We start from the raw sequence: 13,061 nt of genomic DNA on the forward strand, positions 1-13,061 counted from the left end.
AAGTGATGCCCAAAAAGTCATTGATATTTTTTTTTATAACACAGCTTACATTACAATAACATTGGATTTAAAGTGTGATCTTCAATGATATCACATGTGATTTATTTTTATTTTTTACATGATATTACAAAAACAATTTATTTGTTTATTTTGATTAATTTGCATTCCAGTTTATCTTGTAAAAATACAAGATTATAAAGGAGTCATGGAGACATTATATTGCTTATTGTTCATGTCATTAGGCAAACTACTACATCCACAGTGCAATTATCATGTCCACTCACTGTAAAACCAAGTTAAGTGCCATTCTTTTGATTAGATGTCTGGCACAATGACGGAAAGACATGAGAAAGGTATACCAGCAAGGCAGTCTGTGTTATCTGCTTCTTGAATCTCACTGAAGAAGGCACGCTCTTTATTGCCTGCATACCCAATACTCTTTTTCAACTCTGTCAGCCGCTGCAGTATAATATGTTTTTCCCTGCCTCTGATAATTCCTCGGAAGTACAGCACAGCTGAGAGATGGCTCTTTCTGAAATGGGTGAAACAAAAAGAGTCCGTCATCAAGGAATACTTTTCAAACCATAAAATATACAATAACTTCGAGAAGGTTTTCCTACCAAACTGAAAGCAATTGTTTGGGAAGTAAGGAGCCAACTATTACAATGACAATTTTAAGATGCATAGAGAAACACATTGGAAACCTTGTTGCAATTACAGGCAACATGGATGGGGTCAAATGCAGGCAAATCCTTAAGGTCAACCTGTTCCCTGTCAAAAAGCTACACTTTGATGCTGCGCTGACTTAGCGCTTTGGGAACAACTTTAGGTGTGACCAGCTGTGAATATGTGTGCAACACGTCAATTAAATTGACCAGAATTTATAGCCTCTGCTGGTGACATCATTGGATGCACCTGTAGCAGGGCTATAAATAGATGCATCACAGGTGCATCGTCAGATCTTTTGTCTTCAGATCTTCAGATACTTTCCTCTGTTAGGAGTTAGATTTTGTTAGGCAGTGCGCAGAAAACTTTCTAAAATGAAAAAAAAAGAAAAAGAAAATTACCGAAAGAAAGAACAAGCGTTGTGTGTTCCCTTGATTACGCTCTATGGCTGAGAGGGACACACATCAGTTTTGTTTTGTTTTGTATGTTTGGGGGAAGAGCATGCTGCTCTTGCATTGGGGCGGGTGCGAGCATTGCGATCTGTTCTCAGTCAAAATGCTTTGCACTCGTCTCGCTTACTTCCAAGAACCAGCACCCACTCTTTCATCGTGGGGCTCTCGCATTGATTTGGCTGAGGAGCGAGAGACGGGTCCGTCCCTATTGCTCGCTCTCTCCCCAGATCCAGCTGATTCTTCTATTGAGCCTGATGTGCGCTTCAGCGCCTCTTCTGTTCATGAGGGGGATGCTGAATCTCTTGAGTCTGCGGACTTTGAGCACCCACCTCTGAACATTTCACGCACAATAATAAAGCGGCTGGAATTACTCGAGGTGTTTACTCGGGCTGTGACCAGGCTACAGTTAGACTGGCCACGTGAATAAGAGACCCCCAAATGCTCCAAACTAGAAGACAGATTTCTGTCTGGTGGCCAAAAAAAAGGGGAACGCTATATCAGTCCCTTCCATTATTTGATGACCTCCATGACGAGCTTTCTCATTCATGGAGGAATCCTTATACTTCCTGTGTCTTCGTGCCCTCGACGTTGACATATTCGACTATCGTGGGTGCTGAGACACGGGGGTATTCGGTGATGCCGCCGGGAGAAGATACACTTGCGGGTTATCTCTCGCCTGGCTCGGCATCATCGCTAAAGAGACCCACTCTCCCCACAAAGCCGTGCAGGACCACCTCCACGCTTGTGGGGAAGGTTTATCAGGCAGCAGGTCAGGCTGGTGCTGCCCTGCACACTATGGCAGTGTTACAGGCATACCAGGCTGAGCTATTGAAGGACCTGAATGCGGGCAACACGGTCGACAAAGAGGCTTTCTGTGCTTTGTCGAGCCACGGATCAGTCCCTCCGCATGACCAAGCAGATGGCTCGCACCATTGGCCAGTCTATGTCTGCTTTAGTCAGCACTGAGAGACACTTATGGCTCAACCTGTCAGGCATCAGAGATAAGGACAAAGTTTTCCTTCTCGATGCCCCGGTTTCGCCTTCTGGCTTATTTGTTGACACTATGAATGTAGTTATCACCAGGTTCCAGGAGGCAAAAAGCCACGAGGAAGCCTTCGGGAAATTCCTTCCTCGCCGCACTCAGGGGGAGGGGCCGTCGGCCACCCTGCCCCGCCCCGGTCCTTCTAGAAGGGAGGCTCAGAAACAAAGCGTGGCAAATCGTGCTCCCCCTCGTAAAGACTGGGGGCCAGTTCGTCGCCCTCAGCAGCCCCCAAAGCAATACCTCAGGGCAGTTATTTCTAAAAGGGAAAAACCCTGACGGTTTTGCGCCCAGCCTTGTGGGGGTAGCTCCCCCTTGGGACGGGTCACGTGAAACGTCCACCTATACCCTCACGATACCCCCACGAAACCGCTCCATTCCCGCCACCTCTGGTGTTTCAGAAGCTAGCAGTTTCCAGCAAAATGTTGGGTGTTCAGTTGCTTCCTGCCGTAGTCCAGGACAAGGGACACTCGACATCCCCTCAATAGAAAGTGTCAGAATCGATACCCATCTCAGAGAACCTGGCAGTGTGGAAACTACTGCCAGGTGTTTCTCTGTGGGTCCTAAGACCAGTAGAAAAAGGCTACAGAATTTAATTTGTTTGCCATCCTCCGTGGTTCAGCCTCCGTAGTTGCACTACCGTGAAACTGAAGCAAGCATGTCTACTGTGGAAAGAACTGCAAAATGTCTTGGTCAAAGGGGCCATAGAACATGTTCCCCTCCCAGAGAGAGAGTCAGGTTACTATAACAGATACTTCCTGGTTCCCAAGAAGGACGGGGGTTGCGTCCGATTTTAGACCTTCGAGGCTTGAATTGCTCCGAGGGCGATCAAGTTCAAGATGCTAACCGTCAAGACGGTCGTATCTCAAATCCAACATCGCGATTGGTTGGTCAAGATCGATCTTATGGGCAGACTTTCATATAGAAAGTCTGCCACAACAAAGTAAGTTCCTGAGGTTCGCTTTCGGGAGCGAAGCTTTCCAATATCTGGTTCTTCTATTCGGTCTAGCCTTATCCCCCCGCACATTTGTGGAATGCATGGATGCAGCACTGGCTCCTTTGCGACTCCGGGGCATCCACATTCTAAATTACATAGACGACTGGCTGATACTGGCACTGTTACAAGAACTGGCATTACAACACAGGGATATTTTCTTAGCTCATCTGGTTTCTCTGGGTCTGAGACTCAACATCAAAAAGAGCGTTCTCTCTCCCACTCAGGGAATTACCTATCTGGGCATTGTATGGAATTCGATCACGATGTGGGCACAATTGTCTCCCGCTCGAATCATGTCCATTCAGAACACCCTGAGCAAAGTCAGGCTAGGCCAAGGTTGCACTGTTCGTCAGTACCAACGAATACTAGGTCTCATGGCATCTGCGTCCTAGGTGATCCCTTTGGGCCTTCTGCACATGAGACCATTTCAGTTGTGGCTCAAATCCAGGGGATTTCATCCAAGGGCCAATCCCCTAGGCTGATAAGGGTTATGCACTGTGTGCTACGTACCCTTTCTATGTGGTTCAGACCCCGGTTCCTCACTTTGGGTCCCACTCTAGGTGCGTCTTGCCAACGCAGGTTGCTAATGACAGACGCCTCCCTGACGGGCTGGGTAGTGGTCTTAAGTGGTCGTCCAGCTCAAGGGGAATGGGAGGGTCGTCAGCTCGATTGTCACATTAAGAGTCTCGAGTTGATGGCTGTATTTCTGGCCCTGAAATACTTCCTCCAGAGGCTGCCATATCTTGGTGCTGGTGGACAACACAGTACCGCTGTCTCTTACATAAACCATCAAGGAGGTCTACGTTCACGCCAGCCAAACAAGCTGGCACGGCAGATTCTCCTTTGGGCCCAGGGCAAGCTCCTGTTAATCTGAGCAGCTTATATCCCTGGATGCCTGAATGGGAGCACAATTACAGTCCAGACAGTAAATACCGACGGGGGAGTGGAAACTCCACCCCGAGGTAGTGGAACAAATCTTGTTGAGATTTTACAAGGGCAGAAGTGGACCTCTTCACCTCCCAACAGAGGCAATGTCCCCTCTACTTCTCTCTGAGTCACCCAGCCCCCTGGGTCTGGACGCGATGGCACATACATGGCCCAGATTGCGCCTGTATGCTTTTTCTCCGGTTTCTCTGCTCCCGGGAGTCTTGGCCAGAGTTCACCAGCAAGGGTCCTGCCTCTTACTGATAGCGCCACGCTGGCCGAACAGGGTATGGTTCTTGGGGATAATGCCTCTCCTTGACGGCTCGCCTTGGGCGATCCCGTACAGGAGGGACCTTCTGTCTCAAGCGCAGGAGACAATATTTCATCCCCGGCCTGAGCTGTGGAACCTTCATGTTTGGCCCGTGAAGGGTACCAACTGAGGAACAATGGGCTTTCACCTGAAGTTATCGAGACCATTCTCGATAAGTTCTTGGGCTCCCTCTACTAGAAGTTACGCCAATAAATTGGGTGTCTTTGAAAGATGGTGCAGTGCACATAATGCAGATCCAGTTAACTGCCAGATTGCTTCAGTTCTGGACTTTCTGCAGGACAAATTATCAGCAGGCACATGCCCCGCCACTCTCAGGGTTTACGTGGCCACTCTATCGGCTTGCCACGCCTTGATTGATGGGGTGCCATTGGGGAGACATCCTCTGCTCACTCGCTTTATTCATGGAGCCATGCGACTGAGACCTCCTGCTAGGAACAGGACCCCTTCATGGGACTTAGCAATAGCCCTTGAGGGTCTGGTTGAGACCCCCTTCGAACCTCTAGAGTCAGCGTCTGATAAACTTCTGACTCTCAAGATGGTTTTTCTTATGGCAATCACCTCTCTAAAAAGAATTGGGGATCTACAGGCTCTGTCTGTCTTGCTAGCCTGCTTAGATTTTGCCCCAGGAATGGCTAAAGCAATTTTGCACCCTCACCCTGACTACCTGCTTAAGGTTCCTTTCTCAACTGTACATCCGGTCACTCACCCAGCCCACTACCTTTTTGAACTGTTGCCTTCTGGCCGGCGCTTCAGAGCTCTGAACACCAGAACCGTCAGACACATTAACAGTTTTTTCCCTCAGGCCATCCATCTAATGAACAATTAAATTGCCCCATTGAGCAATAATTATGTGCAATACACAGTTTAATTTTAATTTTAATTTATATTATCCAACATATCCACTTCTGCCATTACTTACATTGCTCTGTACATAATATACAGGTTTTTGTTCTTTATATAACAGATTGTATTAGATTTGCACTACGTGTGTGTATGTGAGTATGTATGAAGGTGAGTGTATGTACGTATATGTATAATTATTTATTTTGTGTTCTTTTTTGTTTTTAATTACCTATGTCTTGCTGCTGTTTTTGGTATTGTTTGTATTGTTGTTGACTGGAAGCTCCTGTCACCTAGACAAATTCCTTGTATGTGTAAGCATACTTGGCAATAAAGCTGATTCTGATTCTGATTCTTGAATCCTTCTGCTCCCCGGCGTTTACAACGCCAGAGCAGGAAAGTCTTCACCGCACTGGGATGCCCCAGGACTGCTCTTCAGATAAAATACCTGACGATGCACCTGTGACGATTCTATTTATAGCCCTGCTACAGGTGCATCCAATGATGTCACCAGCAGAGGCTATAAATTCTGGTCAATTTAATTGACGTGTTGCACACATATTCACAGCTGGTCACACCTAAAGTTGTTCCCAAAGCGCTACGTCAGCCCAGCATCTCGTTCCACTTTTATCAGGGAACAGGGATTACAGTTAAGTAACCCGAGACATTTCAACAAATTTGCATTTTTAATTTTTTGCATTTATTCAAAGTTCATACATGCATACTTAGGAATATTGCAATAAATGCTAAAGCACTATAGTATTGACTTGGGGCTAAACATAAACCAGTTTGCTAAATTAACGGAAACTGTAAAATGTGTCCACAACAAGTTCTGTGAACCTTACCTGATATCTGGATAGTTCTCAACCAATGGCTGTAGGTTCATTTTTACTTCACTTTTTCTACATTCAATGATCTTGCTCAGCTGGCTCCCAACTGGATGGAGCCAATCTAAGGTAGATTTCTGTGGAGAATGATGCAGAAAGTTATATGTATGTGTGTGTTTTTGAATTGCATAAAAAGCACATTCTTTGATCAAATGTGACAAACAAAACATTCTATAGTAAATAGGCTTTTACCAGGGAGGAGGTTCCCATATCTTTTGTTGTTGAAATCAAAGACTGTGTGTCCAATATACAGTACTTTGACCCAATTCATCTTTCACACTGTACAAGCTAGCCAACAGGTTGTGTGACATGCCCTCATCCTCAAAACCATGAGCAAAACTATGCTAAGTAAAAAACAATCTCCAAAAGTATGTTAACTTGCAGCAAGGATAAACATGGTTCATGGCTGGTACTGTGTTGGTTCAACACTTTATGTCCAAATTAATTTCAGGGTCATGAAGCAAGTTGAGAACCACTGAATTTTAGACAGCCATATTGGAGTATGCTCAAACACAGATGTTCAAAGTGGCATTATGAGGACTTTACCATATCTTGAAAAAGCTCTTTCAGTTCCTCCCATTGCATCGTGAATTTAGAGGCAGCTGTCTCATTCTTCCTGTTTTTGCACGAGTAGTTATTCTTCATCAGCTGAGACACATATTCTTTCACCACAAAAAAGTGGGCTTCATTCACAAAGGTCTAAAGATGCAAAAACATGGGAGAGACAAAGAGAGATAGAGAGAAGGAGAGATTTGACAAAGAACAGATGAAGAAGTATTTTAAATGTATGGCCATAATTTACATATAGATATACATATAGCCATGGTGCAGTTGTTAGGGAACATACAGTTCCCCTTCTGTCACTCACTTCGACGTTGTGTCGTATAGTGACACTAGTGGTCGCTCTTGGGAGCCCAATTCACCTTCAGATCTTTGAGAAAAGGCCAATGAGAAATTGGCGAGTTGAATTTGCATGCCACTCCCCCCGACATACGGGTATAAAGGGGAGATCGGAATGCAGGTTCATTCAGACTTCGTGCCCTGAAAGAGTTATATGAGGGTAGTTCTGATACCGGTGTTTTACAAGAACTGCGCTCTGCAACTGATCTCACCCCACGAGTGATTGAGGTCACAGCATGTGCACTTGGGCAGACGATGTCCACGCTTGTGGTCCAGGAGCGCCACCTGTGGCTGAACCAGGTCGAGATGAGAGATGCACACAAGGCATGATCCCTTAATGCCCCCATTTCACAGGCCAGCGTCTTTTGGCACGTCCTGCCCTAGCATGGTTCAAGAGTGCGTATCTCACCTGTCTGTGGAGGGCGTCCCGCTGCAGTGACGCAAACACAACTGGCTCTGCCCCAGCCCTAGCCCAGCTCTCTGCCCCGGCGTGGAACCCCCCACAGGAGAGGGATGCCCCCCGCTTCTCGGCCGTCCGCGAAGACCCCCAAGGGGGCTCCTAAGTGCCCCTGAGACGGGCCACCAGAGGGCCGAGATGTCTGCTGGAACTTCGGAGCTCCACCGGTGGAGGTCCGGGAGGTATATACCTTGTTCCCTTCTTTTTAAAAGAAAAGAGCAGTTTCCTTTGTCCCCTGGTCACAGCGCCGGCGTTCACATTCCCCATACCTGTGGTTACTGGACACCTGGCACTCGCATCCCGGGCATCAGGAACGCGGCCCTCCTGTGTCTGACTCTCAAGATGTCCTGCCGCGCCACACAAACCACACCCCTAAGCAGCCGGTGGTGTTGAGTCTCGAGGACGTGACTCCTCCTCAGTCGCTGGCCCGCCTTATGCTGGTCGTGCAGAGTAAGGTAAGTGCTTCCAGGGCCCCCTTAGCACGGCCGCCTCGATGGATCCTTGCCTCGTTGAGTGCTCCCCAAAGTAGCACTCAAACCCCACACCCACACACTGTGAGGCCCCACCCCCAGGAACGTTGGATGTGTTCCTTCCCTTAGTGCCCCTTTCCCGGTGTTTGGATCCGTGGCTATCGCTTCCAACCCATCGCGCTGGTTGGCCAGAAACATCCGACTCGTCTACGTCATTAAACTCGCCAGGTCCCGCCCCGATTCCACAGTGTTCTCTTCACATCAGTGAAGCACAAGAGCGCCACCGTCCTGCGGGTGGAAATCGCAGTCCTCCTAATAAGGAAGGGCACGACAGATCCTGTCCCTCCAGCCGAGATTTCGTCATTTCCAAGAAGGGCGGTGGGTGGCGGCCAATCTTGGACCTGTGAGTTCTGAACCGGGCCTTGCATAGACTCCCGTTCTAGATACTGATACAGAAGCACATTTTGACGTGCATCCGGCATCAATATTGGTTCGCAGCGGTAGACCTGAAGGACACGTACTTCCACGACTTGACTTGCCTCAACACAGGCCCTTCCTACGTTTCGCATTCGACGTCCGGTGTATCAGTACAAGGTCCTCCACTTCGGCTTGTCCCCTCGCGCCTTCACGAATGTTGCAGAGGCAGTCCTTACCACGTAAAGGGAAGTGGGCATCCGCATACTCAATTACCTTGATGGCCGCTGAGTCTAGCACACTCTCGAAAGTTATTGTGTGCACACAGGGACCTCATTTAGGGCTTCAGATCAACTGGGAAAAGAGCAAGCTCTCCCTGGTTCAGAGCATCTCTTTTCTTGGCATAGGAGTTAGACTCGGTGTCAATGATGAACTGCCTGAACTTATCCAGGTGGCAAACTGGTCACACTGAAATACTTTCAGAGGCTCCTGGGGCATATGGCATCCTCAATGGCGGTCACGTCGCTTTTGATTGATGCATATCGGTTGATGCATATGAGACCGCTACAGCACTGGCCCCAGACCCATGTCCCGAGGTACGCATGGTGCCGCGGCACACATTGCGGGGCTCTCATGCCCGCTACTCGTTGCCTTTTTCAGCCCTTGGACCGACCTTGAATTCTTGCGAGCTAGAGTCCCTATACACCAATTGTCCAGGCATGTCGTGGTTATGACAGATGCCTCCAAGATAGGTTGAGCGCCATTCTGTGGTTTATAAACAGGTAAGTAAAACCGTTACACGGGGCAGCCGACCGGGTGTACCGCTTGCACATATCGCCTTTACCCTCCAGGTAGGTGACACCGTGAGCTCTTTCTCCCATGCGTGCGAACCCTGGATGCTCTTTCTCCAAGCCCTCTGACTCTCGAATTCAGCGGAGGATCCGTAGTCAGACCCAGTACATGTGCTAACAGGCCCTGTACTGCGGTAAGTGCTCCACAGGGCTCGGCTACCCTAGTAACCTCCTGTGTGTATTTCCCGCTATACGGTCTCCCTCTCTGTTTCGGTAGACCCACGTCTCCCTTGGCAGAGCCTCATCTGCCCAGTTGCTGTGCTTGTAGAAAAACTCCTCCCCCACGAAGTGTCGGACCTACCAACACACCTCTTCCATGTGTGGTCCCTGTGGGCCCATATGACGTATGCACCACTTTCATACCCTCCCCCCCAAAAAGGGCAGGGTGTGGCCTCTGCGAGGTCTTTTCAACCTGAAAGAATAGTAACAGAAATGGACGCATTCCCCGGTGCTTTTTATGAGCATTAATGGCCCCAGTCTTTCTAAGTGGGAGAGAAAGTCTTAGAGAGAAAAGGTTTCGGCTGGCACGGCCTGCTCCCATACTGGACATGTCTCCTTCCACCACTTCAGAGTTACGGGGAAGCGCCCGACGTTTTGGTGCATCTGGGGAGGCTCTGTGCAGCCCGAATGCATCTGTTCTTACGCTTGTAGTAGCTTGCCTACACCTGCATCGGCAGTTCACGTGACCGTTCAGCCTTTGTGGCGTTTCATATAGGGACACTTAGTGTCACTCTTCGACACAAGCGTCGAAGTAAGTGAGAGAAGGGGAATGTCTCGGTTACTGTCGTAACCTCCGTTCCCTGATGGAGGGAACGAGACATTGTCCGGGAACATGTATGTCAGGGTCATGCAAATTCAACTCGCCAATTTCTCATTGGTCTATTCTCAAAGATGGTGAATCGGGCACCCAAGAGTGACCCCTAGTGTCACTAGTCGACACAATGTCTTGTTCCCTCCATTAAGGTTCCCTCCTGATCCCAATCTCTCTTCCCTATACTGCTCTGCAAAGGCTAAATGCACTAACAACACATTTTGTCAAAACTGATTTACAACTGAAATCAGATCTCTTAGGCTGATCTGTCCTGTGACAGAAGGTTTTGACTCAACTATTCTCAGATTCAAGCCACGTCCACACTAATTCATTTTCCAGACTAAGAAAACACATTTGAAAATGCTCTCCCAAATGGATACCTTTGAAAACACTATGTTCGTGTTGTATTGTAGACTGGGAAAAAGCATCTGAAATCTTAGTGACGCAGACGTAGTAATGTGATCCATTCAACCCAAAACAATCAAGATGGCGGCCCATGTTGCAGTGGCATTGTTGTGCCTGCTATCCACTTTGAGAGCATTGTTAAAGATAAATGTTTCTTTGTACAACCTTCACATTGCATTAATTCAAAGGCAAAGGGAAGTTTACTTTGAATTGCTGTCCGGCAGTCGAATACAAGTACAACAGTGTTTCAGACCATACATGGAAACAACGCTAGCCCATGATTCTTACATTTTTTAAGTGTTTTCAGACTTTTAGTGTGGACAAGCAAATGTTGTAAAGTTTAATGTGGACATAGCCTCAGAGAAAATGGAGTAAGACTATATGTACTATCTACATTTATTAAAATATATATATTTTTTAAACGCTGAAACCTCTTTTCTTAGTTTCATTTTTGGCATAGCTGATGCATTTTGACTTTGTAGGGCATTGTAGTTTCCTTTCACTTTCTTCTACATATCCAGTGCTTAGCAACTATTTTAGAGGATTTCCCCACCTTATACAACTCTTAAATAATAATAATTGACAATATACACCAATGAGTCAAAACATTATGCCCACTCACAGCTGAAGCAAATAGCATTGATCATCTCCTAACAAGGCGACATATCAAGGTCTGGATATAGATTAGATGGTAACCGAACAGACAGTTCTCATAGTCCAAGTGTTGAATGCAGGAGAAATGGGCAGGAGTAAAGACCTGAGCGATTTTGACAAAGGCCAAATTGTTATGGCCAGATGACTGGGTCAGAGCATGTCTGAAATGGCAAGGCTTGTGGGGTGCTCCTGGTCAGCAGTGGTGAGTACCTACCGACAGTGGTCTGAGGGGGGACAAACCACAATCCGGTGACAGGGTGTTAAGCGTTTCCCAGATCTCAATCCAATTGAGCATCTATGGGATGTGCTGGACCAACAAGTCTGATCCACGGCGGCTCCAACTTGCAACTTCCAGGACATGAAGAATCTGCTGCTAATGTCTTGGTGCCAGATAGCACAGGACACCTTCAGGTGGGTCGTTGCTGTTTTGGCAGCATGCGGAGGACCAACGGCATACTGGGCAGGTGCTCATAATGTTTTGGCTCATCTGTGCATATACTCAAGCAGTAGTGAAGCATTCAAAGCTGCTCTCTGTGGTCTAAGTGTGTATGTGTGTAAATTGTGAAAGCTAACAGTTTCACCTGTTTAAATATTGGGCTCATGTATTTGCTCTGTTCAGACAGAGTCTTAGTCCTGCTGACCAGCTGTGTGAAGTCTTCATCAAATGAAAACCATTTCCTTGTCATTTGTTTCAAGAGGAAGGGCTGTAAAGAGAAGCTTCTTGTTAATTTATAGCCATAAACTCCACTAATAAACTTCTTAAATTATCTATCAGATTGTACTCAAATGATTTATTAAAGGTTTGCATGTATAGAAACATGTGCAAATTTGATAGCATGCAAAAAAAGGTCTGAGCTGATCTACTAATGTAGTTTTCTAAAGATTGCAACATTCAGATGCGCAAAATAGCATGTCTTGGCAATTTTTGCGTTTCCCCAAAATGAAAATGCAATTTAGTCATGCCTCCTAATGCGCACGATAAAGGGCTGTTTTGATACAAATGAATCAAATTGCACCCGCAAAGTGATTTATCAAGCCTGAAATTCATTTCAGAATCGGAAACTACGAGAGCACATTAATACGAATGAAAGGCAGATATTAATCTGATTTGCACTGTGCATCATGCTGTCATTGTGACAAAAAAGGAAACAGATAATACAAACACTGTTTATTGACACACATTAATGTGAAATTAAATTAATACTCATAAAAAAAAAATTTATTCGATTATTTTAAAACTCAATAGCATAACTGATAACATCATGAGCCTACTAACAATTTATTCCCAAATTATGCCGTAATTTAATGTTTTAAACATTGTTTTTAACTGCCAGTAGGCAGGCTGATAAGCACCTGAATGGTGAAACAAACAGAAAGTTCTGTACCCTGCAGCTTCCCGTTCTCACTTGTAGCGAACACAAGTTGAGACAGTCACAATGTCGGGGAAAAACTGCTTTATTCACAAAGCAAAGCAACAGTACAAAACAAGGGCAAATCCAGTGAAGAGTAGTCAAGGGGAGCGTGAGGTCGAGAGCCGGGGAATCAAGATATAGAATAACTAGTGGGAGCAAAAGACGGGGGAACAAGGGGAGCTGGCAAGCTAAGAGGTAAACAAGAGGAGAGCAAAACTAGACGAGACTAGCAGAGGGCAAAGACACGTGAAACTAAATACAATAACCAACCCCCGTGCAGCGAAAGGGTGGTGATATATATATAGGGGCGAGTTCAGGTGTAAACCATGACAGGTGATGAGACGAGTGCAGGTGAAACTAATGTGCAGGAGTGCAGATGACGCGAGTGCAGTTGGTCATAATGTTCTGGGGATTGGAAGCGCGTGAGAAACTCGAGGAAGGGAGATTGCCTACAAGCATGTGAGCGAGTAGGAGCAAAGTGGGCGTGAGGGCTCGAGCGAGCAAAAAGAGCGTGAAAAGCTCGAGGGGGCGGAGTGAGGGAGTGTGCGTGT

The 13,061-nt window shown here is 46.7% G+C and overlaps 1 protein-coding gene across 1 annotated transcript in view; it reads right to left on the reverse strand.

Annotated features, from left to right (window-relative positions):
• LOC127661060 (exocyst complex component 3-like protein 4) overlaps positions 1-13,061 on the reverse strand; it is a 23,193-nt gene continuing 10,132 nt past the window's right edge. Inside the window, exons 10-13 of the mRNA XM_052151616.1 lie at positions 11,680-11,802; positions 6,683-6,835; positions 6,095-6,213; positions 1-532 (exon numbers count right to left, since the gene is read on the reverse strand). Of these exons, the coding sequence (XP_052007576.1) occupies positions 316-532; positions 6,095-6,213; positions 6,683-6,835; positions 11,680-11,802 (612 nt within the window). The 3' untranslated portion in view covers positions 1-315. The remainder of the gene's footprint in view (positions 533-6,094; positions 6,214-6,682; positions 6,836-11,679; positions 11,803-13,061) is intronic.

The sequence above is a fragment of the Xyrauchen texanus genome, chromosome 20 (genome assembly GCF_025860055.1).
Source record: "Xyrauchen texanus isolate HMW12.3.18 chromosome 20, RBS_HiC_50CHRs, whole genome shotgun sequence".
NCBI lineage: Eukaryota > Metazoa > Chordata > Actinopteri > Cypriniformes > Catostomidae > Xyrauchen > Xyrauchen texanus.